Source organism: Leptosomus discolor, chromosome 23, assembly GCF_034619465.1.
Source record: "Leptosomus discolor isolate bLepDis1 chromosome 23, bLepDis1.hap2, whole genome shotgun sequence".
NCBI lineage: Eukaryota > Metazoa > Chordata > Aves > Leptosomiformes > Leptosomidae > Leptosomus > Leptosomus discolor.
Genome location: NC_141413.1, coordinates 9149578 through 9177438, shown reverse-complemented (window position 1 = coordinate 9177438; position 27861 = coordinate 9149578). Strand labels below are relative to the sequence as shown.

Here is a 27861-nt window from a genome sequence, read left to right as displayed (position 1 = left end):
CGCATCAACGGGAGGCGTGCTGGCGCGCGTGCGCGACGGCGGGGTGGTGGCACGCATGCGGGCTTGGGGGCGCCGAGACCTCTACCCGGAGGCAGCGCGGCTGGCAGGTAGCGGCGGGGGCCCGGCCCGGCCCGGGCCGGGGCGGGGCGCGGCGCGGCGCGTGGCTGGCTTCACTGCGGCCCGCGACGGGGCCCGGTGGCGGCGGCGGGCGTCTCTCGAGTCATCTTGCCGCGGCGGGGCTGGGCCAGAGCCCCGAGGGGGCCCCGGGCGGGCCCCGGGCGCTCGCCCCAGCCAGCGCTTCCGCGTCCTCGGGCCCGGCGGCGCGGCCGCGGGCTGCCGAGGCGATGGTCCCGGGGGCGGGCCGGCCCTGGCTCTGCGGGCGGGCGGCCGGGGGTCTTGCCAGCGCTCCGCTTTCTCACACGGGAAGCACGAACTTCTGGGGCCGGCAGCGACCGAGTGTTCCCGCGGCGCTGCTGTTTCACTGGGGAGAGGAGGTGGCGGCGGGGCGCGCCGCCGACTCGAGGAGGTGCAGCGGCCCGCACTCCGTTATCCGTTGCGTAACGCGCGTCAGTAACGGAGAAGGCGGCGGCCGCTTTGCGCCGCTCGGGAGCGCGCCCGCGTGCCCGCGCGTTGCCTTGCCGGGCGGCTCTCGGGGCCGCGCAGCCGGCACCGCCGCTCCTCGGCTCATCCGCCGAAGGGTGGGTGGCAGCTGTCGCTGGCGGCGTTGCTGCGGTACCCGCCAGTAAAAATGAAGCTGGCATCTCTTAAGTGGGGTTCTTCTCAATTTGCTTTCTTGCGTGCGTTTCTTGTTTATTTTTTTCAGTTATTCCGTAGACCGGTGGGGGTATCCTTGCGTTTATTTCTTCATTGAAATTTCCAATTTCGTGTTAACTTTTTGCAGTTTATATACAGACGTTGGCTTACTTGCGCTATATTGGATTAAGCGTTGGTTGCCTCCCACCTTTTATTCCTTGATAAATACTCGCCTGTAGTTGTAATTTTATTGTTGTGGGAGGGAAAAATCAAAGCACAACATTAAGGAGGCTTTGTTTAAAGCCAAGGTGCTTAAAATGAGTACTGTGGCTTAGTTCTAGATCTCTGGCTTTGTTTCTTTTCCCGCTTTACATTGTGTTTTGTCGGCTGTTGTCATCGCTTCTGGTTGATGGAGACCAATTCAAATTTAGCATTAATAGTTGTGGAACTGTGGGCTCCGTTCCTCTAAACAATTCTGACTTGCAAGTAGAGCTGCTTGTTATTAGCAAAGAATTTATGTATTTCAGCATGAGCTAACCTGTAGAATCTTTCTTTTTTTTTTCTTTAATACTGTTTAAATACTTGCATAACATTTAACATATGCATTAAAACATGTAGAATACAGAAAATACAGCTGTAAAGAGAGGAGACGTGTTAGGAGAGTGAGCAGGCTCACAATAGTCAAGATGTCTCAGTAGCCTTATGAAAATGAGGTGTAAACAGAGTAGGCTGTCAGACAAAAGGATGAGATTTAGGTTGAGAAGGTGCTGAACAGGATGCTAAAGTCCTCCTTTACTTGAAGCCTTTCAGTGAAGCTGGTGAGGAGAGCCTCAAGACTACTTGGTGGTCAACTCTGATGTCATTTGTCTTCTAAAGTCCATCCTCCTCTGTGCAGGGAGGTAGAAGGATTTAAGAGGCAGAAAGTGTGGCATGTTTTCAGAAACTGGGGTGGGGCGTTGTTACCTGAGCTCTTGCTTTTGTTTGATGTAACTTCTCCGTGTAATTTGAAAGTTAGAGTAGACCAATGTCTTCTAAACTCTGAATAGGTCAGTCCCAACTCCCAAAATGTGTTGTGGCTCACCACTGATTATTGTTAGACTAGGTTATGTGGTTTGGAGACCAGCTACAAATCCATGTGATTATGGACTGTTGCTGTCATGTTTTCAACAGCTGGGTAGTTCCCTGAAAGCCAACTGTGACTGAAGAGCATTTTTAAAAAATTTGCTGGTGTGTGATACAAATTCTTATGCAGGGAGTTCTCTTTCATGTTGGTTTTTCTGGAAAAAAAAATGTTCGAGGTTCAAGAGCATGTTAGGCAGTTACTGCATATGTAGAGTATCACCATGTTAAAATGTCCAAGCATAAGCCTTCCTCAAAAAAACTTGAGTTGCTAAGCTTTTGAAGTCAACAGGTTGAACTATTCTGACAAACCTATTTAAAAAACCAAAACAAACAAAAAACCCCAAACACAACCAACCACCACCAACAAAAAACAAAACAAAACACCAGAAACCCCAAATTTAAAGTATGAGTTGAAACTTCTGAGTTGAGAGATTTGTGTGAAAAAAAAACATTTTAAAAGAGGCTCTGCTCCATAGCTGTATTGCTAAAGCTGTTGTAATAATTTAAACTATGCTGTCATAAAAGTGCACGTTCTGTTTCTCTTTCATCAGTTTAATGATTCACTGATTGTAATTTTTCCCTGCATGTTTGACAGGTAAAAAGGCCATTTTACATAGTTAATTTTGAAAACTACCTGTTTTATGTACTGATCTTCAGCTAAGGAACCTGCAGTCAGGTCCAGCTATTTTAGATCCTCTAAATCCACAGGTAAATATTCATTGAACCGTAGCATATCTCAAGTTGGAAGGAAGCCATAAGGATCATCGAGTCCATGTATTGATAGATGCATAGTACAGGTCAGTTGTTAAGTCACTGAATATAGAGTTTGTCTACTATGGGACGTGAATTGCCCGAGTGCTTCATTTTAGGAAAGGGCTAGCTGTCTGAAAACAGGACTTGACTGCTTAATAGAGATGCTGTTGCATTTGTGACAGAGAGACCAAGTACTGGTAAGCAACTAAAGTGGTGGAAGAGAAGCAATGCCTTTAGGGGTTTTACATGTTTTGCTTCTATTATTACTTCTTAGTAGGGTAAAGTAACAACTAGGGGATCAGGGATTTCCAGTGTCAGGTGTTGCAGAGAAGAAAATCAACAAATGCATTGGCTGTAGGAAGGATTAAGTGGTAAAGGGTTACCCTTAAAATCAAACAAACACATTGTCTTTGATAGCTTTTCTTTTCTGGAGCAGGTGCGCCTTCACATTTATGCAAACTTATTCTAGAAGGGGAAGACTAATTTTCCACCAGGGAAGTGTTTTCCTACTTCTTTTAATGTGGATTTTCTGATGCAAAATTCCTAAATTGTGGTAACTAACATTAAATATGTCATGTGAGCTGTTTCCTTTGGGATTGTTCAGTGCTGAAGCGGCTTTGCCACTTGGGGTCCCTTTCAGAAAGGGTCCTGTCGCAAAAGCAATGTTTGCTTATTATCGGAACAGCAATAAGGCTCCCATGAGCTCTTTTTGCAACGTAAGAATGTGAGCCTACGTATGTAGTTGAATGTAATACTGTTCCTGGGGTTTCGTGATTCCAAATGATGGATTTGCTTTCATAACTTGTTTGAATTAAAGTTTTGTTTCCGACAAAGCAATGATGATGCAAGGATGACTTTCATGAATGTTCCTCAAAGGTCTTGCAGTTCAGCATTGGTGAAGTACACAGTGGCTACTAGTCATGGACGTTTATAAATGCTTTGGATGTAGTTTAGAATTTATGCTGTTAAACCGAAGATTCTTACAGCTTCTAGTGTGTTTCAGATCCAATGGCTGTCCCACCATCATACAGCGACTTGGGAAAGTCTGCCAGGGATGTATTCAACAAGGGATATGGTAAGTAACGTGGCTGTGGTTTGATAACCTTTTGTATTTTTTCTTAGGCATCTTGAAAATGACAATAAAAACATTACTATCCCAGAGATCTCCTAAATACCTTGTGGTAGGAATTCAGCAGAGGCCCAGAGCATCTAGCCCCTTCTGAATTTGAACTTTAGACATGTATCATGGAAATGCTGCAGTAGGCAAAGAGTTAGAGGCAAAAGTTATGAGTTTGGCCTTAAGATGCAGTCTCTGAAGAATGCTGCATTCCTAACCTTCCGGTTTTTGTATTTAGAGGCATTAAATCAAACTCACCTAGGTTGCCATAGGAGACCGTATGTGGCAACAAACATGTTCCTGAGGAAGAGTGGTTTTTACGTTAATCAGAATAGCCTGTTGTCGTAGCTATAGCGGAAATAATTTCACAGCATTTGCTTTCCTCTTTGAAGAATTTAAATGCAGAAATTCTGATACTATTATTAGAGCGGTACTAAAAGCATTGATGTTTTTTAACTGATTTTGTGAGTGTGTCAAAAAGGTTGCATTTGTATCCCAAATCCATGTGCTACATAAAATTAAAAAGCACTCTGGTCTGGTCACTGCCACCCTGGAGTTCAGGCTTTGCTAAAATTTAACTCAGGTTCCCTGCTTTAGTGTCAGTTGTTTCAGGCTTTTCCGTTCTGTGCAAGGGCCCAGTATTTCCCTCAACTCATAGCAGATCAGAAAGAAAAGGAAGAAAACAATAGTATCTCCGTGTACGGCACTTGTTGAAATAAGTTGAAACACACTTTTCTCAGAGAAGGGGAAAAGAAAAATTAGTGCCTTGCAATCAGAAATATAAAAGTAAATTGCATAAGTCAGAAGAAATGATAACTGTATTGATTGGTCCCAGGCTGCAGGTAGCTACAGAAGGTGGACTTACTTGATGATGGGTGACTGTTATGACTATAAATTATGAGGCCACCCACTTTGAATTGTCAGAATTCCTTCAGTCATTCCTCAGTAAGATCAACAACTGTTGAAACATGAAAATAGGCTGTTTCAGGTCAGTGTACCTTACCTGGTGTACTTTGCGCCTGTTGGAAATAAGCCTTGCATGTATGCTGCCATGAAACAGACGCTGTGTACTCTTCTATTTTCAGGATTTGGAATGGTCAAGTTAGAGTTGAAGACCAAGTCTTCCAGTGGGGTGGTAAGTATTGGGGGCTTTCAACATCACCAGCATTGCGATGGAAGGACAAATTCCTGAACTGGCTGTGGGTAGTAACTTGCTAGCGGATGTTGCTTCTCTCAGTTCTCATTTTAAAACCTGTAGCTGACTGAGGTATTTCTATAATGGTGTGGTGGTACTCTTCCTGTGGTGTGCAAGAATTTTCACGCATTTTGTTGTGGACATGTGGCTTTCCTCCCTGTTCCCATTGCCACATCCCAAACAAGAGTTTCTTCACCCTAAATAGCTCTTATTTCTGCTTATGAATGCAACTCAGTTTCTCTGCTGTTGTTGGTTTTTATAGGATTTTGAGTCCAGGCCGACTTTTTATTCAAAAAGCCAAGGGGCAAATAAGAGCGACCGTTCAACTTAATTTTCACTCATCTCCACCGTGCTTACATTCAAGACTTAATTAAAACTAAACAGTCCTCCTGCGTTACCTGTTAGGTAGAACTTGAGAGCATTTTACAGACGTTCATTAAGCTTTAGCACTTCAGGTAACTAGAAAATACCATGATCCCCACTTTAATGATGGAGAAGCGGAGTTTCCTCATGATTTCACAGGAGGACTGGCAAAACCAGGCATGGATTTTGTAATTTTGGTCTTTAACCACGTACAAGATAAGCTTATTCTTACACCGAGTGTCACTTCTGTGTGCACTATCACTTGATGTTGTTCTGGTTGGTAAGTTGTGCCCGCTTTTCAGTCTGCTTCGTTACCGAATTTGCCTTAGCTCCCCCCTTTTCTTGCATTCTTATCATGCAAATGGTGTAAGTCATTCCTTTTGTACTACTGAGTTCTGTCTCAATTGAGCTTTTGATGGATTACTTGCATTGTGCACCAGGAACATGTAGGCAGGAGGAACTATGTGGTCTCTATACTATTAATGCTACCAGTTACTGACATCTCATGATATGCATAGTTTTCCTGGCTGAAAATTTTGATTCTCACATAATATGCTAATGGTTAATTATGCTGTCTTATGAATGAGATGGAACATGAACAACTCTGTTAAGTTCTAAAATGGGCTTTTCCTTTTCCATGCAACTTTCATGTTGGATGTTTATTCAGCTGGTAAGACTAGTGACTGTTTTGGCATGTTGGCTCTTCATTGCTTTGTCTAGTGAGGTTTTCTGCGGTGCATATTGTCATCCATAAACTGTTCCATTGTTTTTAGTCATGTTACCATCCACATCATGAAGTTTGACTGTGTCCATAGCTCTTGATCTGATGTATGATCATGCATGTAAAGCCATTTGCAATCTTTGTCCGACAATCCACAATAAGAACACTGTAAAAATATTTCATCTAGCAGCATAAGTTGGATGTAGGATTGCATTTCTTAAGGGAGAGTGGATTTCCGGAAGGACTGTAATGGGTGCTGTTTCACGTGCAATCGGGACAGTACTGGTATGATGATAAAGGGAATTAGAGGAGATTGTGAGGGAAAAATCTCAAGGATACAAGCAGCTTTGTATCCCAAGTGAGTATCTTTTTGTATTTGTGTGTGGATCCACGTGAAGGTACGGAGCAAGCTGTGGAATGTTGAAACAACAATTGCCACTTTGGAGTGGAAAAAAGATGAGAGGAAAAGTTTTTTTGGTGTGGGGGAAGTTGGTGGCTAAGTTAGGAAAAAAAAAAAAAAGAGCAGTAAAAATTAGAGGAGGGGAGAGGGTAATCAAATCACGATGCAGAAGAAAAGTGAGTGAAGCTGTCAGGTCTCTGCGTAATAGTGCTTTTTCCAACCTAAGGAAGTTCCAGGGCTCTATCAGCACACTTCAATAAAATAAATATCCAGAACAGAGACGCCAAAAGGAGTAGCGTTTTGTGATGCAAAAGTTATTTTTCATGGGGATAGGGAAGAGGAGGATTTTGAGGGTTCTGTCAAAAGGCCTGAGGGCAGGAAGTGTGAGTGCTGGCGCTTGACAAGTGGAAAAACTGAATGTAATTAAATATCAGAGTGCTGAAATTCATGTTACGCTCTTGGCAGGAATTCACTGCAACTGGTTCTTCCAACACAGACACCGGCAAGGCTTCAGGCAGTCTAGAGACCAAATACAAGATCAAAGACTATGGACTTACATTCACCCAGAAGTGGAACACAGACAACACATTGGGAACAGAAGTTTCCATGGAGGATCAGGTAAGAGGAAGTAGATACCCTGAAAACATTTCTGCAACTGCTATGAGAAAGTATTGAGTTGAGCAGAAAACACTGAAGAGTGAAAGTTGCACAAAACTATGTGGAGTACTAAAAAAAAAAAAAGTTACGCATATTTGCAGAACGCACAGACTTGCGAGGGAGCATCGTGAATTTTGGGGGAGGAAGGTGCAAGCATTCCCGTAGCAATGTGCTGCTACATAGTGATCCAAAGGTAAAGAGTTACTGCAGTTATGGGCACGCAAAATTAGCTAGCTGGTTGAATGAGTATCACTGTTATCCACTCCAAAAAGGAGTTTTTGTTTAAAGATGCACTCTAGCTATGTAGAACTGTCACTGCTGCAGTCATGCAGAGGAAACAAAAGAGGTGTCTTGTAGTTCTACATGCTCTAATAATACATAAAGACTTAAGTTTGGCTGCCTTGAGATTGAGTATATATTGTAAGATTGAAGAGAAAGATTAGTGTTTGCAGCTTGGCACTGCTGAGACAAAGGGTTGCTAGCATACAACACTCGAACCTTGCAGTTCTTTTTCAAATAGGTTTATGCTTTTCACTTAATGCCTGAAGTGTAAGGCAATGGTGCCAAAGGTAGTAAAGGTCTGTCGGTGCCCTCCGCCATGTATGGCCATCAATTTTTGTAGTTACGGTTCTGTACTTTTACCTGTGCTTTAAAATGCTGTCCAAGGGTGGGAAAGCTGAGGCAGGTACACTGTTTGGCCTGTGAAGTAGTACTGTGTCTTAAAAGAATACCTGTAGATTCTGAGAGAGAGAGAGAGAGAGAGAGAGAGAGAGAGATTCTTGAGCTACCTTACGGATTCTTGGCACTATAGGGAATAAGCAAACATGAACCGAAGCTTTCTTTAACATAGTCGCTCAATTTTCTTGTCAACACTAGATTTGAAATCTTCCGGTCGTAACGTATCTACAAAGTGTGCGCTGTTGTAGGGCCTCGTTGTGAGGAGAAAAAGTCCAAATTTTCATCCCTCATCATCTTCAGTTTTCGTTGTAAAACACATGGGAGACATTACAGTAATGTTTTGTCTTTTCTACACTACACAGGAAGTAGAGCTATAGTAGTGGAATATAACAGATCGCATTTCAGAAGAGTTCTGAGCAGACATCTCTTTTATTTTGCAGTTGGCTGAAGGATTGAAGGTGGCTCTTGACACTACATTTGTACCAAACACAGGGTAAATATTTTCTGTTATCTTTATCTAAGGAGTGGTAGAATTTCCCATGACTTTTAATTAGAAATGCTTATTCTGGTAATTGTGTAAATACTCCAAATCTACTGTAGAGTATTCTGCAGGCAGTGTAGAATATTTTGAAGGCAATGAACAATGCTGGTCTTGGAAAGACAAGGTCTACTGAAAATGATTCTTCAGCTTTTTGGCCATTGGCAAATTTGTTCTTTTGCAGTAGGTATATTTTTGTAACTCTCCCCTTAACCAGCTAGGTCTTATATGGACCACTTAACTTACACCATCTTTGTCATGTTGTTAACAGTCCTACTGTTGCCAACTTAGTGCCTTAGGAACACAAAGGAAGATTATTTTTTTTCCTAATGCTTTTGGGCAGATGTCTATGCACAACTGAATGAGGAGGCAGAACCGCATAGGTATTATGATAGGCACTGGAATAGCACTTTTTTTTGTCTTTCTCAGTTACCATGTATTTATTTTTGGTAGGCAGGAGGGCAAAAGAGGGGTGTTTATGTCTGGATAATGCCCAAAGCTTGATACTGCTTTGTAAATAATTACTGGTATTTATTTATTGCTGGGGAGAGCCTATCAGAAAAATACTGAGTTTTAAATGCTGCTTGGATGTAGCGATCAGCAGCTAAGTCAAAAATGAGACCCCAGGCCTGGGTATGAGTGATGGGCAGCACGGTGTTCTGCTGTGTCTTCAGTGGGAGAGAAAGGAGGCTGTGGAAGGGATTAAGGAGGTGATAAAATTTTGTCTCAGTTATGTTAGGTTTGAGTTGGTAGCAAAATGAACACAAAGATGTATTGGAGAGAGATGAAGAGGCTTCTCCAGAGGGACAGAAAAGCACGAAGTGGATGATATCCGGAGGATGAGGAAATCATTTTTCAATAGAGGAGACTAGTATCCAGCAGTGAAGCAGGAAGGAAAGCAAGTGCTGCACATAAAGGAACGGTGGAGAGAACAGAGCAGACAGAAAGTCACTGAAGGACAGAAGGCCGGCTATCAGTGTGGGACATTATGGATGCTCCTGAAAGAACCTGACAATGCCATAATGCATTGTGCTCACTTGTGGAGTACAAAATTTTAAACCTGATGGGTTTTAGAGCATTAAGCAGAAACGGTTTTTGTCTTTTTCACTTCTTGAGGATTTTAAGGAGTTTGAGATGGTGAAAGAAAAAGTGGCACCACGTAAATACGCATAGTACCAATATTACCCTTATCCCATGCCCTCTTCAGCAGCTGTTACTGTTAGGTTTTGAATAGGCATTACAGTCATTTAATTAACTGGCCTTAAGGGGCATATATATGTGAATAAAACTACATATAATACATACTTGTATACTACTGGGGATAAAATGGCATGTTTCTCTCTGCAGGAAGAAGAGTGGAAAGTTGAAGACCTCCTACAAAAGAGAATATGTAAATCTAGGCTGCAACATAGACATTGATCTCTCTGGACCAACCATCTATGGCTGGGCAGTGTTGGGCTATGAAGGCTGGCTTGCTGGTTACCAGATGGCTTTTGATACAGCCAAGTCTAAGCTTTCGCAAAATAACTTTGCCTTGGGATACAAGGCAGGAGACTTTCAGCTGCACACTAATGTGTAAGTATTATCTGAGCCTAGAAAAACATCATCAGAAGAGCCAAACTAGATGAATAGTGAGCACTGATGGCGTTAGGTGAAAGGTGGGTGGATGGAAGGGCATGCTGATTTGTTCCAAAAATAATTTATATTTGGTGTTTTCGGTACAACTTTCAAACTCTTGGCCGTCTTTGAGACCTTGTTTCAGGGTAATTTTGGGGTTTTGTGTATACAAGATAAGGGCTTAAAGGCACTTGATAATGTTAATTTGGCATTAAAAGTCTGTAAACTTTAACTTCTATTTTGGCGCTAGATAAAAGAGCCTTCAATTAAGCTACTGTACCTTCCCTGCCTCCCCACCAGACAGAAAGCTTCTGGCTCAGAAGTGCCCAAGGTGGAGGAGGGAGGTGTGTGTTGCATTGTGCTTAAGTGTTTCCAGCCATCATTGCAGTGTAGCTCTAGTCTTGTCATTCAGATGCTCGAGTCTTTGAAGATGGTGTATTTAAACAACTACAATGCAATAATATGTTTTCAGTCTCACCGTGTACATAACTGACTTAAGTCTCCTTCTGGATTTGTCCCTTTATGTGTTATCGCAGGCTTGCTTTCTTAACTTAAGGCAAGCAAGCAAGTTATCTTCTTGTGGGTTTTTTTTTTTTCATCATCGGAACCTCAAAACGTAGGTTTCAGCTGTTGGAAAGTCTTGTTCCATTCTGCAAGCAAAATTTATGTTTTGGGTAAAAAAAAAATAAAGTGAGCAGGAGTCTGCCAGCTCCAGCTAGGAAGTAGATGAGTATGGGTCCAGGGAAGTACTGGAGCTCTTGGTTCATTTTAAGAGGTAACAATCAAATGATTGTGGGGAAGCGTTTATCTAAAGAGTTGCTATTTACTAAACAAAGCAAGGCTTGACACGCTTGTATCTATTACACACAGGAATGATGGCACCGAGTTTGGTGGGTCTATTTATCAGAAGGTTAATAATAAGGTTGAGACATCAGTCAATCTTGCATGGACTGCTGGCAGTAACAACACACGTTTTGGTATTGCTGCTAAGTACCAGCTGGACGAGAAGACTTCCATTGTGGTAAGAATTTTGTTAAAGGAATGAGTATTTCAAGCTCCCTTAAATATTGAAAATTTGTGGTATGAAGTAGTTGCTTTAAATAATTGCTGAGAAAGTACGGTAGATGGCAAACTGTGGCTTCTGTAGTGGTTCAAATTTGAATTGGGACCTCCCAGGTCATATCTGTGAAACAATGAAAAAAAAATTAAAGCACACTTTTGTCCATGGTGAAATAGCCACTCGTCTGACTAGTGTGCTTGGAGCCTATGCAAAATGTGTTTTCAGAAGGTAATGAGAGGATGCAGTGTCCTTTTTTAATTCTCTAATTTTTATCTAATGCATAATGTAAAACTGTAGTATAGTAAAATGATGGAAGTTCAGCTGAGTGTACAGCCTTATAACAATCAGTTAACCCTTGAAAGTCAGCTGAGGTCCTGAGATAAGTGTTGTTATTGATGCTTGCAAATTCTTGCAGAAATGCTAGGGCCCAAAAAAACCAAAATTTGCACGAGAGCGAGCGCGCGATTTAGGAGACAAAACACGTCCAGGGGGAAGTGACAGTGAATAAAAGCAAGTAGGTGTACGTTCCAACACCAAGAACTAAAGTAGTGAGCATTTGTTATGCTTCAAAACAAGAACTAGTTCTAGGACAATTCAGGCAAAATTAAAAGATGGGAAATACTACTGTAAACAGCTCAAAACTTAGTAATGCAAAAATAGGTTTGCATAGTCATGTATTTATTGCTCATTAAAACAAAAATCACTACGAAGCAATTTGTGAGCGGGGGGGGTCTGTGAATGAGGCAGACTTCATTGGTTACTAAGGGACTGTAGTAACTAGTCCTTTAAAGGATATAAAGAGACAATGCTGGGGGCAGTGAAGGACAGGGTGGCATTTTATGTAGGCATAATAGGTCACAAGTTGAGGGCAAGATTGGAACCATTACTTAAGCTAGAAGCTCTAGAAGAGAAAAGAAACAGACTGGAATATGCCTCTGCTAGAAGTTAGTCTACGAGTAGCTGAAAGAGCTAATGCATAAGCCACCTTCTCAGGGGACTGGGACAATTCTGTCTGAATATTTATATACAGTGTATAAATATTGTGATTTCTTCTTTACTGTAGGCTAAAGTCAATAATGCCAGCCTGATTGGAATTGGTTACACTCATGCCCTCCGGCCTGGTACGTAAGTCTAACTGGTAGCAGCAAATAACATTACATACTGCACTATGGGTCATTTTACTGTCATGTCTAGAACGGAACAGATAAACAAATTAGCCAGAAATCTTACACAGGCTCGTAGAAGTAAAGGATGTGTATGTAGTGAGGCTCAAGTACTTGAGGGAGGGCATTGTACAGGGATAGAGCTGTGTTTGAAGGGTCTCATTACTTGTTTTCCTAGGTGTAAAGCTGACCCTCTCAGGCTTGATCGATGGCAAGAATTTCAGTGCTGGAGGTCACAAAGTTGGGCTGGGATTTGAGCTAGAAGCTTAATGCAGCTTTAAGTAAAACAACAGGTGGTGCTCTGGAAGATGAAGGACAAATGTACCCAGTGTGTTTCGGCCTTAATATTACTCTGAAATGTCAAGAAGTGTGAACTTTGTACTCTTCCAAAGAATCATTTTAACCCAACACTGAAGTCCAGAGAGTGCCAGCACATCAAAGGAAGATACTTGAAGGCATGCATGGAATTTGTGATGTTTGTGCCACATTTCACTTCAGTTGCCCCTATTTTAAATCTGGTCCCAAAAAACAGAAGAAAACCCTACCTCTCCCCGTTATTGTATTTGCATCCTGCATGTCCTGTAGTTCACAACCTTTTATAAAAGCTGGTCTCTGTGCTGTAGTGGAAATTTGGGTTTACATCAGAATAAAATAAATTGGTCGGTCACAGTTGGAACATAATATTGTTGTGTGTTGTCTCTTAGTAAAGTTCAGAAAAGCTCTGCTCCCATCCAACTGTGCTTTCTCTTTTTTGGTGCAACTTCAAGCATGGTTAATAGATAATCTGCAAATGCTGTTAAACTATATGTTTATACTGAAGATTTCCTTCTCTAAGGTCTCTAGGCATCCTTATACTTCTCATATTTGAAACCTGCACAGCAAAAGCAGCTTTTTCATTAAAATGTTACTGAGGGTATCAAAAAGAGCAAACCAAAAGGTTATATGCTGTAGATAGTTTCGTTCCCATATAGGAAACAAGTATTAGGTAAGTACAACCGTTACACTTAGGGAAAAAAGTGCAAATCAGCAAAGTTAAGAAATCAAGTTCACAGTTCAAGTATACTAGGAAGGTGACGTCTACCACTGACTGTGCAAGCTGATTGCATGCGTTGTCCATTGTTCATTAGAAAGCCTAAAAGGCAGCAAAACAACCATGTGTGATGCTTACAGGAAGATACGTCAGGACAGAGAATATCTGCTGTCTTAAGGCGCGATTAGCTTTTTCCAAGCACTTAGAACAGGCATTTCCCTAATGTATCTTTGTGAAAAAAGTGTCCGAGAGGTGGATACTATCAGCTGGGCCATGTGTATCACATAAGCAGTAGGAGACAACAGAAGGAGGCACTTGAACTTCCCTTCTCAGAGGCAGCAGCTTTTCACAGTTGGCTTCCTGAAGTAGCAGGTCTTCAGAGGCAACCGAAGTGATTTTACATCTGGGTTTGTTCTGGACTGTTAGTTTCTTCTACCTGAAGCTGCAGCCAGCTCCAATCTAGAGCCTAAAGAATAAACAGAACTACAAAGTTCAACACTAGCTTACAGTTGACATTTTCCAGAATAAAGGGGAAGAAACTGAAGATTTAAAAATTGACTGTGAACAAGTTCATCCACACAGTTTTGTGATGAACCATGCAACTGCTGCAAAGTAAGCTTAAGCTACTTATTTTCTCTTCATATTTACTTTCTTTTCAATATTCTGTTTTATTTAATAAGCATCGCTGCCCACTAATGTATTGCCACCACAAGGCCATCCCAATTTTAAGAGTGCAGTTCCACAGTATTTTTGTACAACAGCCAAGCGCCTTCCCCCATCGTTTGGCACAACTGAAGTCCCCAGCGCATGGCTCCCCTTCTCAGCAAACAGGAAATATGGCAGCAGTTCAAGTGGGAGAGTGGGTGCTTTCTATCTATCTCCTACAACTCATACTCTCTCCTTGTCCAAGAGAGTAACATGCCGATTTCTATTAGTCACATTCGTGGCAAAATTACACAAGCAGAAGTTTGAAGCCATAAGCTTCCCCAGGCCATTTATAGAAGAATATGAAATATGTTACCATAAAGCTCTGCTCCTGATCCTTCATTGTGTCATGCATCACATTTTCTAGCTGGATACAGAGTTTCTGTGATTCCAGCAGTAGCTCCTCACTGAAAGGGACAATTAATCACACAATTATTTTCCATGGCAGTTTTGTTTAAGAAATGCTGCCCCTACCTTTATGAAGTATTTCTGGCAGGTATGCTGCAGAGCACTGAAGAACATCATTAACCTTTACCAGGCAGGCTCTTAAGCTAGTAATTCATATTGCAACCGGGAAAGTTGGTGGCATCCCCAGATTTACTGGGACAGGGGAGAGGATGCATGTTCCAAGTTGGAGTTGGATTCCTATTATGTGGAGTCGCTGTTGCTAGAGAAAAAGTTGCAGAACAGCCTATAAACTAAAGGATTAAGCAACATACTAATAAACAAAGCAAGGTCTGTCATTCCAGCTGGTGACCCAGTTCATTTAAGCAAGCCAGAACTACACATGCTTGGTTATAGCCGTCTCTCCTTTACGATATAGCTCAGCTACTATCACCTTACATGACAATGCTCCAACAATTCCTCTTGGCAGTGTACTTCAAGTGAGCCCAACCATTCCAGATAAAGCAAACCCTTTATTATTGATGCAGGGGAAAGTGAAACTATGTTATTCCCCATTTTTCATAAGGAAGATTTCACGAGCCCCAGGAAGTCCAGCTACTAGATAGAAAAGACTGCTGACAATGGAAGCGTGAGAAAGCCAGTGTCTTATTGCACAAAGCAGGAGCCCCAGCTTTGTAGTGCTGGCATTAGCAGCTACAGAACTCCAGACTCTACCTCACCTTTTTCTGACAGATTCTGATAAATCGTAGGTTCCAGAAGGGACCTGCAGCAGCAGCTGACTGGGGCTACCAAGACGTGATGTGTTCACGCTCTCTGGACTGCCAGTAACAGGACCACGTACTTTACTCTGAAGAAAACACAGGAGGTACAGATAGCAATTACTTCCACGAACTTCCAGCAGCCAGGACCATGAGATAGCCTGGAACCTGGCTTTAATACTAATTCAAATTAACAGATAAAAGAACCATAGGACATACTAAATTTACTATTAATTATTTCAGTAACCTGTGCTACAAACCATACTTTCAGGTTAAAACGGAGTTTTTATTTACTTACACAAGCAATTTTCAGCAAGTTCCACAGTTCTTTCTGTCGTTTCTCCTGAAGCCTAACAACTGTTTCCTCATCTTCATTCATCAGATTCATCACTTTCTCCACTCTGGGGAACAATTCCAGAGCCTTCTGCTTGCAAACTACAGTTTTACTATTAAAAAAAACCAATGGGATCACACATGGCCAGCTGCAGTAGGGGAACATTTCTGTAGTTTATAGTTTATTTCCTGTAACACTCTCAGATCTTATTAGCTGTACACACTGTTTTTTAAAGCTCTAGAACAAAACCTCTTGCTGAAAGAGAAAATGCTTTCTCTCAACCCTCAATAAAAGCTGACTCTACAAAGCTCACCTGAGCTGAGCATAAATGACTCGGACTTTTTTTTCAAAGGTCTGGATTGCCTGTAGGAGCAGTCGTACTATTTCTTGGCTATCACCACTTGTCCGCTGATCTGAAATAAGAAAAGTATTACACAGAAAGGTAGGCTTATAGGACAGAGGATGAAGATTCTTAGTGGCTTGTTTCCACTGCTTCTTCAATCCTGAAACATCCCAAGTTCAGGGCATGCAGGTTTGAGTGTGGTGAATTGCACTGGTTTTCAGCCACTTTACTCAAAATTATAAGAACTGGAAAGCAGTGTTGGTAGGATGAGTCTAATGTCTTGGGGCTGTATAGCCGCTCAAAGGAAAACAGCTATGTCTTTTATCCTTCCTACACAGAAGCAGCAGCACATGCTTGCAGCAACAGCTTGCTCTGAGAAAAGCTCCAGAGGAGTTTCAAGAAGAGCTCAGAAGGTGCTGAGAAAGCAAGGCTGGCCTAGTTTAAAATTGACTCCCTGACTCTCCTCTGCAAAAAAAAAAAAAAAAAGACGAGTCCAGTAGAGTCCGTGTGGAGCTAGCAAATGGGAAGGCCTAGAATGCAGAGAAAGTTTTCTCAGTGCTCATTACTGCATCTCCAAAGTTACTATCCACACAAAGCAAGCTGACCTTGAGCTAAAGTGTCTTTTACCTCTTGGCTTCTCTCTCAATCTCCGGTACAGCTCTCTGGCTTGTTCTTCTCTAGAAGAAAAAGGCACAGAACACAAAGGACTTCTCTAGAACCTAAATTACGAACAAGTAGCATTAAGAACTCAAATCTCTTATATACCATCTGCCATTTCAGACCGACGACAGGTAAGGAGTCAAAAACTATCTTTTAGTATTAAAGTCCTCCCAGTCCCCCATAATTTGGGCTGAAGAGATAGCACTTTCATTGCCCTGCAATGAACAAGCTTAGCTAGCAATACTCCTGCATCTGAAGTTCAAGGTAGTTCAACTCACAAATCCTCCAGTGTTCCTCCTTGTTTACGACCTAGTGGGCTTCTCTGCAGGTCCACAATGTCTGTCTGCAGGGCCATCATTCTCTTCACTAGCTGATCCACATCATCCTCCTGAAAGCAGGGCGGAACATAAACAATGGGACAGTCTTGTACTAACAGACAATACCGCTTACACTGGCTCTTCCTTTCTCATTCACACTTCTAAAGACTCACAGCTGCGAGATGCAAACAGCAGCCTTGGACAAAGACAAATGAGAATATGAGTAATTTCAATTCAAGCAAATTAGCTTGGTGCTCTGGGATAAAATGACTTCCAAGAATTTCTGGATAAAAAAATACAGCCTGCGACAAAGAGCTACCGAAGGGTCAGACTTCACAGTAAATGTACTGCTACTTCCCAGGCCATCATGCTTCCTTTTCCTTGGCTGCTCCAGATCTCTTCTCTCATCCTGTCCATCACCGCTTTTCCCCTCTTCCCTCAGCACACAACCACATCCACTCTTGGCATCCCAAATTCTGCTTTTCACTTGAACTTGTTCACATGCAGAAGCTGCCACTTGTTAAGGCAGACATTTTGCCCTATGCCTCCTCACAACAGAGGAGGACCGAGTGTTGGAAAAGAAGAAGACAGGAACTAGTCACCTTTTGCTCATCATCTTGGAGCAATGGTCCTCGGCCCTACTTACAGGGGTTACTGTCTTGTGTCAAAAGGCTGAATGCCTTACTGGGAGCAGGTATGGAATGTGCATTAAGCATGGGAAACTGTTGCCTTTTCAAAATTCAAGGCTGATGCTTAAAATTCTTGCGTTCAGTCATCTAATCGTTCGCTTTCCCATTCAGTTTAACCTATGTTCCATTATCCTCTTTTCGGCTATCCTGGCTCCAGGATTTGGTTAGCAGAATATGTAAGTGTAACTGCTGCAAAATCTCCTCTCGCATTCCTCAAGATCTCCCTTCTTCCCCCTAAGCCTTACAAACACAGTGAGCTTCATGAAGTACTGTCGACAAAAACGCTGCCACCCAAACCAAGGCAATGTGACATCTGGAATCAGCCCAGACACAAGAAGTTTCTATTTAAGGGAGGACAATGAAAAAAAGGAGAGGAAAAAAAAAAAGGAAAGAAAACCAAGCCTTTTACTTTAGAATAAGCATTTAGATTTAGAAACATACCCGTCCACAAAGTTCCACAGCCTGCTCCATCTCTTTCCAGGCAAACAGCAGCTTCTCAGAAGCTACAGGAATGAAAGAAGAATGATTGTTTTTCTCAGATTCATACAGGAAAAGGTAGATACTTTGTGGGCATCAGAGGCATAAAATGACCCATTTGCCAGATGCTATACTCACTAATTCCAAATTCAATCTGCTCTTTGTACTTCTCCAGATCGATCTGGATGCTTGTTTTAAAGAAGTCCAGCTTTGCTTTCAGCTGCTGGGAAAGAGAGGCCATAGAATTCTTCATCTTCGAGAGCGTACTATTGTAACGCAACAGATTCATCCTGCATGGAGAAGAAGGTCCTGTTACCCTCCCAAACTAAAAAACACAGACTTCCACTTTTATCAGAAGCAGATACTTCAGAGTGTAGCGGTAAGCACAAAAGCAGTTCTGTCAGAGGACAGAACTCTCAGCTTTTCATTACTCGTTAACAGCTCCACTCATGGGCTTCCCCATTCCAAGAGGGTCCCATTCCTGTCCTTTTCATAAGGGAGGAAAGGCAGAGATAAGTATTCTAGAGAAACTGCCACCGTACATGGCTGCTCGCTGCCCCTGCTGAAGCCGGTTACAGTCCTCTTTCAGCATCCGGATTGTGTGCCAGATCTGACCCCACACTTTCCGCAACTGGAAATAGTGGAGATTCTTCTTTGGATCCTGAACTGGAAACAGATGGGGGAGGGGGGGCGGGAAACATACGTATCAGCATGAAGCCTGAAAGTAGTGTTACCACATGACAAAAAAGATCAAACATCACTCTTTGAGGGGCATGTTACCTCTTGCAAAGCCTGTTGTTGGCTAACCCCTATGCAGCTTCCCCAGTGTATCAAAATCAAACGCTTCCTTTCCTCAGTTATTTTGACAAATTGAATGAATGCTATGCCAGTCCATTCTACTGCTTCTTCAGTCCCAATATGCAAAAGCTCTCTCTATTTGCACATGATACAGACCAGAGAACACAGGCAACCCTCTCAAATGCAGACAACCTCTCACATTCATGCTAGAGAAAGTCCTTACGAATGCAGTCAACGCTTTCTGGATGAGGACGCAAGGCAACCTGAGCTTCATAGGCAACTTTTTGGTTATCAAAGAGGAAGAGGAGGTCTGTGTCCACAGCTGCAGTATCATTCACCTGCAGAAGACAAAAGACACAACTAGGTTCTCTCAGAAAATGCAAGCCTGAGTAACACCATAAACAGAAATACTCCTCCTCAGCCAAAGACTGAACACCAAAGGCAGTAGTGTGCCTATTCTGAAAGGGCTGTTAAGTCTGTGTGGTTACTATGACAAAAGCCTGCCAGAACACCAGGGAGTGCTGTGCTCCCGAAGCAAGAACAGTGCCTGCTGATCCCCTCAACAGCAAGGAAGAAAATATCCAGACTCACTTTGCTATCAGCTATATGTTTAGTGGCCAGCTTCTGAGAAAACAACGCGAGGCCAGCTTCCTGCAGTAGCTCCTGGTCCTGTTCTGGGATTCCCGTATCTGACTGGATCCTGGCCTTCACAGTCTGTAGAGTGTCCTCCTCTGTCACAGGGTAGGTGTGTACAGTTCCCGTAACCATGTTCAAAACATGAAGCAACTAGAAGAGTAGCGTGACATGAGAAGGGCTGAAGATACATTGGTCATGTTTGAGCAGAGATCCCAGGACTGAGACACCGGCCACTGATAAACTGTTCAAAGCACCTGCAGGGCTCAAAAAGTCACTTTGCAGCTACTTCATAACATTATGCTAAAGTTTGTGTCCTCTGTCAACTGGAAGAGAGGCCACACGGCAATTAAACAGCTTCAGCTGCAGAATCCTCTACCAGAATATGGAACCAAGCACACACAGAAGCTACATGCTAATCCCAACAAGCTCAGGGAGTATTTGTCCTCAAATAAGCATGAGGAAAGCACCTGTCACTAACGGTCAGGAGACAGCTAAATGAGATGCTGTGCTGCTCCTCCTTCTACATCTGTGACTCAAGCCTCTTCTCTCATGGGCTACAGGCAACTGCCCTCTGGAAAACCTTTCAGGATAATACAGACCCATTGCTCACCTTCAAGTTTAAAATGTCATCCAAAGCTTTGAAACACCCATTGGGTCCATATGTAGGATCTGTACCTCTCTGTCGTGGGTGCCACATTAACATGAGTTGTAGCCATTTCTCCAGCCTCCCAGCCAAAACACTGTTAGAACCAATACAAGAAGGGGATCAGAAGAGGTAAGAGTGCATTTGCAGTCACCATATGGCCTGGTCTCTGCAGGAGGACTGACAACTTACCCACCTACCCTGATCACAAATGCAGTGTTTAGAAGGCAGAAACAGAGACTCACAATTACGCAAGTCAGACAAAGGACACAAGCACTCAATTTATTCACAGATTAACGTAGAAAGGCATATAATATAAACCCGGTCCTTCTGCAGAAGAAACAGTTTATCCCAGCATGGCGTAACAGACTTCTAGTCCTCACCTGTTTAGATTGTTTGGGCAGGGTAAACTGCTAGAAAATTTGACTTCTCCAGATAAGTCTTCTGAAACGACAATATCCAGCTCACTCTTCTGTCGCACTTTTGTATGCCTAATGAATTCAAGCAAGTACAATGGTGAAAGAATCACCTGCCTTTCCCAGCCTGCATGTTAGTAGGCTCTTAGAGCTAGTCTTGAAAGATGTAATACAGATGTCGCTTTGGTTTCTGCTACCTGCCCAGCAGGAGTCAGTCCTGATCCCAAAGAGCAAGTATCAGGAATGCTGAACTTGCTGAGGCAGGTCAAACTCCCTGTGAAGGGAGCCTGTCTCCATATGGGCAAGAAACATAGGACTATTGCCCCAAGAATCAAAGGACCACCCTTCTACTTCCTGTAAACAGGACAGCTGAATTGCATGCACTTTTCTTATCACCTGGCCCCAGCTCACTCACCATTGGACTGGCTGCCAGTTGGGTAGGAATGGTCGGAAGCCTGTAATGCACTCAAAGGCCAGCGTGCCAAAGCTCCAGTAATCCACCGTTACCGTATACTTCTGCTGTTCCAGCAGCTCTGGAGCCTGAGGCAGTTTACACACACATGAGACCAAGCCACCTACCTCTTAGCTCTCTCTATCCCGAGAGTTTATTAATGTTTGTACAACAAAGATGGTGCTGAATGCTCTGCCTCTCATGAGCTTTGAGATCCTCTCAGAGTGAACAGCAGAGGTTATAGGCACTCGCACTTCTTATTTATGACATAGCTAGCAGACACTGTGAAAACCCGGTGTCAGCAAAAAAAAGTTACCTTTGCTAGCTGCAGCACCCCAAACACACCCCATAACAGGATAAAACCTTCATCCCAGCCCAAAACCTGATAACAGTTAACTCTATGCCCCTGTAAAGTGGTAGCTGCTCTTCTAGCTGAATTCCTTCCTTACCAAGTACTGTAGAGTCCCAACAAAGGATGTGCATAGGCTACCCTGATCCAACTCCTTAGCATAACCAAGGTCAATGATTTTGTGTATCAACTGAAAGACACAACAGAGAATAACACTAGAGACAAGTCCTGTTAAAAAGCACACCATACAGCAGAGAAAGAAAAGGTTACGCTCGTCAAAGGTATGCAGGAAAGGTGCCAATGGAGAGATGGAAGCGGAAATAGGAGGCTCCTGTGGATTCCTAATACCACAAAGTATGTAAAGTTGTTACTGGCTTGATCCACACGTTGCTGGAGACATTACTCCTAATTCATATCTTTGGTCAACTGGTACAGTCTGGTTCTTTCCTTAATAGCTGAAAATCAAAATGTCAGGTGTTACCAGAATTCTTATATAACCTTTCATCTCAGCTGCACGTAGAATACTGCATCTGACATACAGATCTGAGCTAGCTGTTATCCTGGGTTGAGCGCTCTTGCAGAGGGACCACTGTAACTGCATGAAGCACATGCATGTTCCTCAAACTTACTTGTCTGTGTAGGCAGAGACAGCTGGTTCCTGCTTACCCTTTGCTCTCCTTGCTGCAGCACAATGTTCTCTGGTTTCAAGTCTCTGTGGATGATCCTGTTCTCATGAAGGTACCTGAGAGCAGACGCTGAGACAGAAAAAGCCACTTGTAAGAGTGTAACTAACAGTACCTGGCATAAACTCAGTCTGGATTAATTTCTACCTAGTGTAACCATGGCTTTTGGGTCAAATATTGTACAATTGAACATACAATGGAACACTCACTAAGTGCAAGAGGAAAAGTCAGCGTCAAACACTTCTGGACACAGAGTTTGCTCCCTCACACCCTTCTTGTAAATTAAAGTAACAGTGCCTAGCTTCCAGTCAGCAGGGACCTCCCCAGACTCCCGAGATCTTTGGTAGACAATGAAGTGGAGTCCTGCCATAACATCTGCCAACTCCTTCAGTACTCTGGGGTGAATCCCATCAGGCCCCATGGACTGGAAGCTAGGCACTGGTCTTCTGCCCCGCTCGCTTGACTTACAACACATAGGAATTGCCTGCCCCTATGCTTCTAAAAGGTGGTTCTTAAAAACTGACCAGCACTCACGGACTCCTAAGCTCTCAAAAGCAGATTCCCAGGGTACTCTGATAAATAGCTACCTGAATAGTTTGAAGTTTGCTCTCTTGAAGTCCAGGGTAGCAACTCTGCTGTCCTTTTTACTCATTACACTGAAAATGTTAAACTCAACCACTGCATGGTCACTGTGGCCAAGACAGCCACCTACCATCACATCTCCCACAAGTCCTTCTCTATTCACAAACAGCAAGTCTAGGAGGGCACCTTTCCTAGTTGGCTGAGTACTTGTGACAACAAATTATCTCCCACAAACTTAAAGAATTTCCAAGACCTGCTTGTCACAGCAGTACAACATCCTCAGCTGATGTCTGGGAAGTTGAAATCTCCCATAAGGACAAGAGCTACCAATCCAGAAATTTCAGTGCTAACACCCTGGCCGGGCAATCGAGTGGCTATACTCAGCTTTTCTTTACCTATCTGTTTCTTCAACAGCCTTAACCTTCAATCCAAAAGCTGCTCTGCCAATCACTTTGTTCTGTCCTGTCCACAAGGTGTTCTTCTCCCCATTTCACTTACAAAATTCTTCACAGGAAATTTCTATGCAACATACTTTCTCTGCTCAGAACCACTGAGACCCCACAACTGGCAGACCGATGAATTCCATCTATACTGGAAAGACAAAAATCTCATCTTAAGAGTACAAGAGTACAAAGGCAGAATAAATGTCCTCTCTTTTCTCATGCTTGCTTAAGGTAATACCTTAATATATCTCCCCTCATGTGGATAAAACCAAAAATTGTGGTGCTAGGAAAAACAGAACCTGGCAGCATTTCCAGTTTGTGCTTTTCAGCCACACCTCAGGCCTAAGCAAAAAGGGACTCACTTTTCTGCTCTCTAAGACTCCGTGTCCCTTCTGACAGTGTTGCATTCCCAGACAGATCTCTCTTGTTCAATGCGAAATGATCCAGCTAGACTTCCAGCAATGCCAACAATGTAACTGTCCTTCTGAAGGACAGTAACCCTAGAAAGACCAACTAGGCACGCACTGTAAGCTATCAGGAGAACAAGGTATATCAATAGCCAAAAATATTTCTTAGCAGCTATAGTTCAGATCATACAATTGAAAATTTGGGTCTGTCCCCCTTCCCGTATGCACACAAGCACGTGACCACAAACTTCACTCTAAACATGATCTACCATTGTTACCGGTCAGCACTCGGTATCATTTCCTGGTCACTAAGGAGGAAACCCACTGATCGCAAACACTCTGAAGTCCTGATGATCAGCTGTTAAGCTAAGGGTGGAGGCTGACGTGCAACAATAAAGCAGGGTCACTTTGCAAGTGTTCAGCTATCCAGAACCTTCCAGGAAATCCTGAGTGGCATTTGTGCTGGGCAAGAAAATCCATCCCTGTATTTTCAAGAACAAAAATCAAAGGCTGGCACTGCCACAGGGAGGGGTGGCAGAACAAGACAGGAAACACGTATACTCTTCAAAGGTCAGTCTACGATGGAATCATTAAGGTCACTGCTGCGTATCCTTAGATTTGGCACTGAAAGGGCTTCCATAGTTCAGACAACTGAAGGTACTGCTACCACTTACCAATATCAGATAACAAGATAAGAATTGCTTCTTCCCGCAAGCCACAGCAATTCTCCAGCTGATTCAAGTACTGCAAGAAAACAACACAGAATGTAGTCTTTCTCTCCTGTAACGTGAATGAGGCTCACAGTCCCATAAACTCTCACAGATGCAAGAAGTTCCAGTAACAGCAATGAAATTCTTTAGAGGCACAAAACTCTATGGGATTGTAACCTCTAACAGCAGCAATTACAGCTTCAGGCCTTGGTCTAACCGCATGGGAGGAGACAAAGAGTGGGTGAAAGAAGTCAGTGCCATCCCCATTCTCTTCCTTCTACTTGCTCCATCCTTCACAGCCATTTCCTGTGAAGTGCCTGGCAGTATCGACTCAAATCTCAGCTCTACGCTCTGGGTTTTATCTACGCTCAGATCATAGCAAAGATTAGAAAAACTGTAAGATCAGATTTAACGTGTTATTTTTTCCTATGACAGACAGGAGTTAATCACCTTCAGGAAGCATATAGCGCAGAGATGTACCCTGCCCTACGATGGTCTTAACCATACTCACATCCTGCTGCACATCCCTCACACATGCCCTCATCCTCTATGTCCAGTCCCCTCACAGTGTCACTTGCAACCAAAGAAATATGAAAAGTTTCAGCAAGCACTTAAAGACTTCAAAAGCTGAACGTAATATCAAGCACTAACCCTTCAAAACCTGTTGGTGCCATGACAAGAATTAGGAAGCATCAGGATGTGGAAACAGAGGTTTTACAGGGAAACTCCAACAGAAACCCTAGAGAAGCTGATCCAGCCCTTCGTCACCATCCCAGGGACCTCACCTTGCGGAGGTCTCCACCTTGGCAGTACTCCATGGCCAGCAATGGCAGGTCATTTGGTGCAAGTCTCTGCATCCCTTCAGGGACGTCACGAGCAGCCACCACGTTGGGATGGTTCAGCCTAAGGAGTGGAAATGAGGCAAGTACGCATGATGAGCAGAACCAGGATAACACCTGAAAAATTACTGTTCTGCAACAGCTATGCAGTGCCACGTGCTCATGATCATCACGCAAAGTCCTACAAGGCCATGAATCCTTTTAGAAACTGAACTAACAAATTCCAAAGGTCTGCAATTCATCCATCCTTCACGGACCTGGCATCATGCCAGCTCCTTGTATTTCGTGGGCTGTCAGCACGTTCCTCCAACGCACAGGCACAACAGACCTGCCTCGGAGCTACAGGAACGTGCCCTGCAAAGGAGTGTGACAGTCTGTCGCCACCCTCCAGAAAAGACCCAAACGGCAATCAGGCCATCGCGCCCTACAAAACCAATCCAATGCCTCAAAGGACAACCCAGCACAGGCGTTAAGCTAGGCAAAAGAGCGGCTATATAGCAGAACCGTTGTGACGCTGAAGGCAGCGGCTAGAACGCCGAAGAATGCAGCCCAACACCCATCAGGACTCCGACGAAACACAACGCCAGGCTTTCTTCGGCGCGTACTACTATGCGCCCGCCCATGGCGGGCCAGGCACCCTCCCGGAAGAGGCGGCAAGCGGCCGGCGGCCTCTCTCACCGCTCAGCGCAGCGGAGACGTTAGATGCGCGCTCAAAGGCCGCCCCCGCGGGCGGTGACGCAATCCCGTCTGGCGGCCGCTCCGCCCGGCCCGCCCCGGCGGCGAGTGGCCGCCAGGCCTGGCCCGGCCGGCAGCGCCAGGCCGAGGGCCGGCGGCGCCGCCGTCCCCCGGGCCGCCGCCTCACCTCTTCATGATCTGTATCTCCAGCGCCCAGCGGTCGCGGTTGCGCGGGCTCAGCTCCTGCCGGCACTGCTTGATGGCCACCTGCTCGCCGGTCTCCTGCGGGCACAGCACAGGCTCGGCTGAGCGCGGGGCGTGGGCGCCGGGCCGAGGGGGCCGGGGGGAGCCGGCCGCCGCCTACCTTGTTGTGCCAGCGAATGACGTTGCCGAAGCCGCCGGTGCCGAGGCGCTCCTTCATCTCCCAGGGGCCGCAGGTCTGCGCCTGCAGGGCCGGCGGCCGGCTCATGACGGGGCCACCGCGCTGCGGCTCCACAGGGCCTAGGCCGCCTCCGCCGACGTTTCCGGCTCCGGCGCGACCGGCAAGTGGCGATGCGCACGCCCGCCCGCCCTTAAAGGAGCCGCGCGGGGCGGGAGCGCCCGGCCCTGCCGCCAAGCCCCCGCCGCCGAGGAGCGGCGTCGCGGCCGGGACGGAGTCGGGGACTCGGCCTAGGAGGAGAGCAGACCTCGCAGTTCAGTAGAAGAGCAGAACTGCTGTCTCCATCCCCCAGCTGCTTTAACGTCTGCTAAACGTACGGAATCGCACCCTTTACCTCGGCTCCCCGCCTCGCCACTCCAGCCAGAGCACTGTGCTGCGCACGCGGGCCCAGATGCTGCGTCCTCCCGGGCTGGCGGGCGCTCGGCCCTGCTCTGCCCCTGCAAAGACCCACAGCAGCACCGGGCGGGAGGTGCCCAGCGGGGCCTGCACCCCGGCCAGCTGCGTACGCTGAACCTGCAAAGGCCACCAGGCCCAGGGGCATCCCGAGGAGCAGGCCGGCTGCTGGAGTGCGACGACACACTGCATCGCTATGTCAAACGGTCCTGCCGAAACTCTTATTCTGAGACAGGACCGGCTTTGAGGTAAGCCAACAGGAGACACTGTCATTGCTGGCTTTCCTAAAATATGCTAAGCACTACAAAAGGCACCCACACCACGCTCTCTAGCCAGCTGTAGTTGTCCTTAAGCTGTGAAAAGCCAGGGAATAACAACTTCTGAAATCTTCCCCCACGGCCATTACTTTGTTCATCTTTATTCTAGAAATCCTGTAGAAAATAGCTGTTATCTTTAAGAATAATATAGATTAGTCCCTGCTCGGTCAGCAGTGTCCAGTCATCTTTCCCTCAACAACTGGGAGTCCCTTCTGGAAACAAACACAGCTGACCTTAAATCAGATTCATAGCAGTAGCGTTACCACCAGCACCGTGACTCTCAGAGAAATACACGTGATAATCGTGACATAGACTCCCATACAGAGAAGAGATAAACATTCGAAGTAAACAGTGTTTCATCTTTGCCAATATGCAAACTAACCGTTGCCACGCTTCCCAGCTTCTATGCAGCTACTTCCTGAAGACGGAGGTCCCTCACACACCGTTTCTTATGTCTGTGCTTACACTACACTGTGTCAGGAACTTGATTTCTAATGAATCAGCTCCTAAAAGTTAGAACACATCCATTACTGTAACAATTGCGTCACCAGCAGTTTTCATGACCCGGCCCTAATTTCAGGTCTAAGACCGATCATTCAGATTCGTCTAACTTAGTACCTTGTGACTGCACCCTGGTGAAATGATCTTCATTTTCTAGGACGGACAGTATCAGTGAATGGTTAACTCTTTGGTCCTCAACATGCTATTCCTGATTTCTATCTAAGTATCCTTAGAAGTTTTGCTCCTTGTCCCCACTTAACTTGAGAGCTCCCCTGACCATTTCTTCTCCCAGTGACACCGTTCCACATATGGGTCACAGATCTCTCTGCCAAAGATTCTTAACGGATGCCACTCAGAGCATCACTGTTGTTTCAAGCATGCTACGCTCTTGCTTGAAACAACAGTTTCTCCATACTAGGACTAAGTGTACAGACTGCAGACCGCCGGTCATGCGAGAAGTAACGCACCTGTGCGTTCACCCCTCACATCCTAGAAGCATGATGGGACAGTTCACCATTGCGGACACAGACGAGTCTCACCGTCCCCGAAGGTCAAGGTGTTCAGTCGTTCTGGAGACCGAATCTGCTCTCTGGCTGGAAGGGAAAGAACCGAACACCCTGGGTGCGAAATCCAGCATACACCGCTCCCGAGCGCCCCGCACGCAGGCCCCCCCTGGCCCTGCAGCGGTGGGCGGGGGCAGCACGCCTTGCCGCTCCCCGGAGTC

General features: G+C 44.8%; 2 protein-coding genes across 7 annotated transcripts; one reads left to right on the top strand and one right to left on the bottom strand.

Annotated features, from left to right (window-relative positions):
• The first annotated feature begins 76 nt into the window (after positions 1-76).
• VDAC3 (voltage dependent anion channel 3) lies at positions 77-12818 on the top strand. Of its 5 annotated transcripts, XM_086477247.1 has the most exons (10): positions 77-107; positions 3632-3703; positions 4831-4880; positions 5971-5973; positions 6890-7042; positions 8200-8252; positions 9645-9872; positions 10785-10935; positions 12038-12095; positions 12316-12818. In XM_086477247.1, the coding sequence occupies exons 2-10, from the start codon at positions 3637-3639 to the stop codon at positions 12405-12407; spliced, it is 855 nt and encodes a 284-aa protein (XP_086333373.1). In that variant the 5' UTR covers positions 77-107; positions 3632-3636; the 3' UTR covers positions 12408-12818. The 5 variants fall into 5 exon arrangements, with proteins under 5 accessions (XP_086333373.1, XP_086333372.1, XP_086333375.1 ...); XM_086477246.1 differs by lacking the exon at positions 5971-5973; XM_086477249.1 differs by lacking the exons at positions 77-107; positions 5971-5973 and having other exon boundaries at positions 3638-3707.
• A 271-nt stretch (positions 12819-13089) lies between these two features.
• IKBKB (inhibitor of nuclear factor kappa B kinase subunit beta) lies at positions 13090-27782 on the bottom strand. 2 transcript variants are annotated; one of them, XM_086477244.1, is made up of 21 exons: positions 25852-25956; positions 25675-25769; positions 24759-24876; positions 23938-24007; positions 21815-21903; positions 21249-21338; positions 20764-20888; positions 20316-20423; positions 19900-20029; positions 19245-19439; positions 18877-18991; positions 18398-18521; positions 17994-18145; positions 17820-17881; positions 16651-16760; positions 16340-16389; positions 15683-15782; positions 15334-15481; positions 14997-15124; positions 14189-14279; positions 13090-13633 (listed from the first exon to the last, which is right to left on the bottom strand). In XM_086477244.1, the coding sequence occupies exons 1-21, from the start codon at positions 25954-25956 to the stop codon at positions 13565-13567; spliced, it is 2274 nt and encodes a 757-aa protein (XP_086333370.1). In that variant the 3' UTR covers positions 13090-13564. The 2 variants fall into 2 exon arrangements, with proteins under 2 accessions (XP_086333370.1, XP_086333371.1); XM_086477245.1 differs by lacking the exons at positions 25675-25769; positions 25852-25956 and adding an exon at positions 27677-27782.
• Positions 27783-27861: the final 79 nt, after the last annotated feature.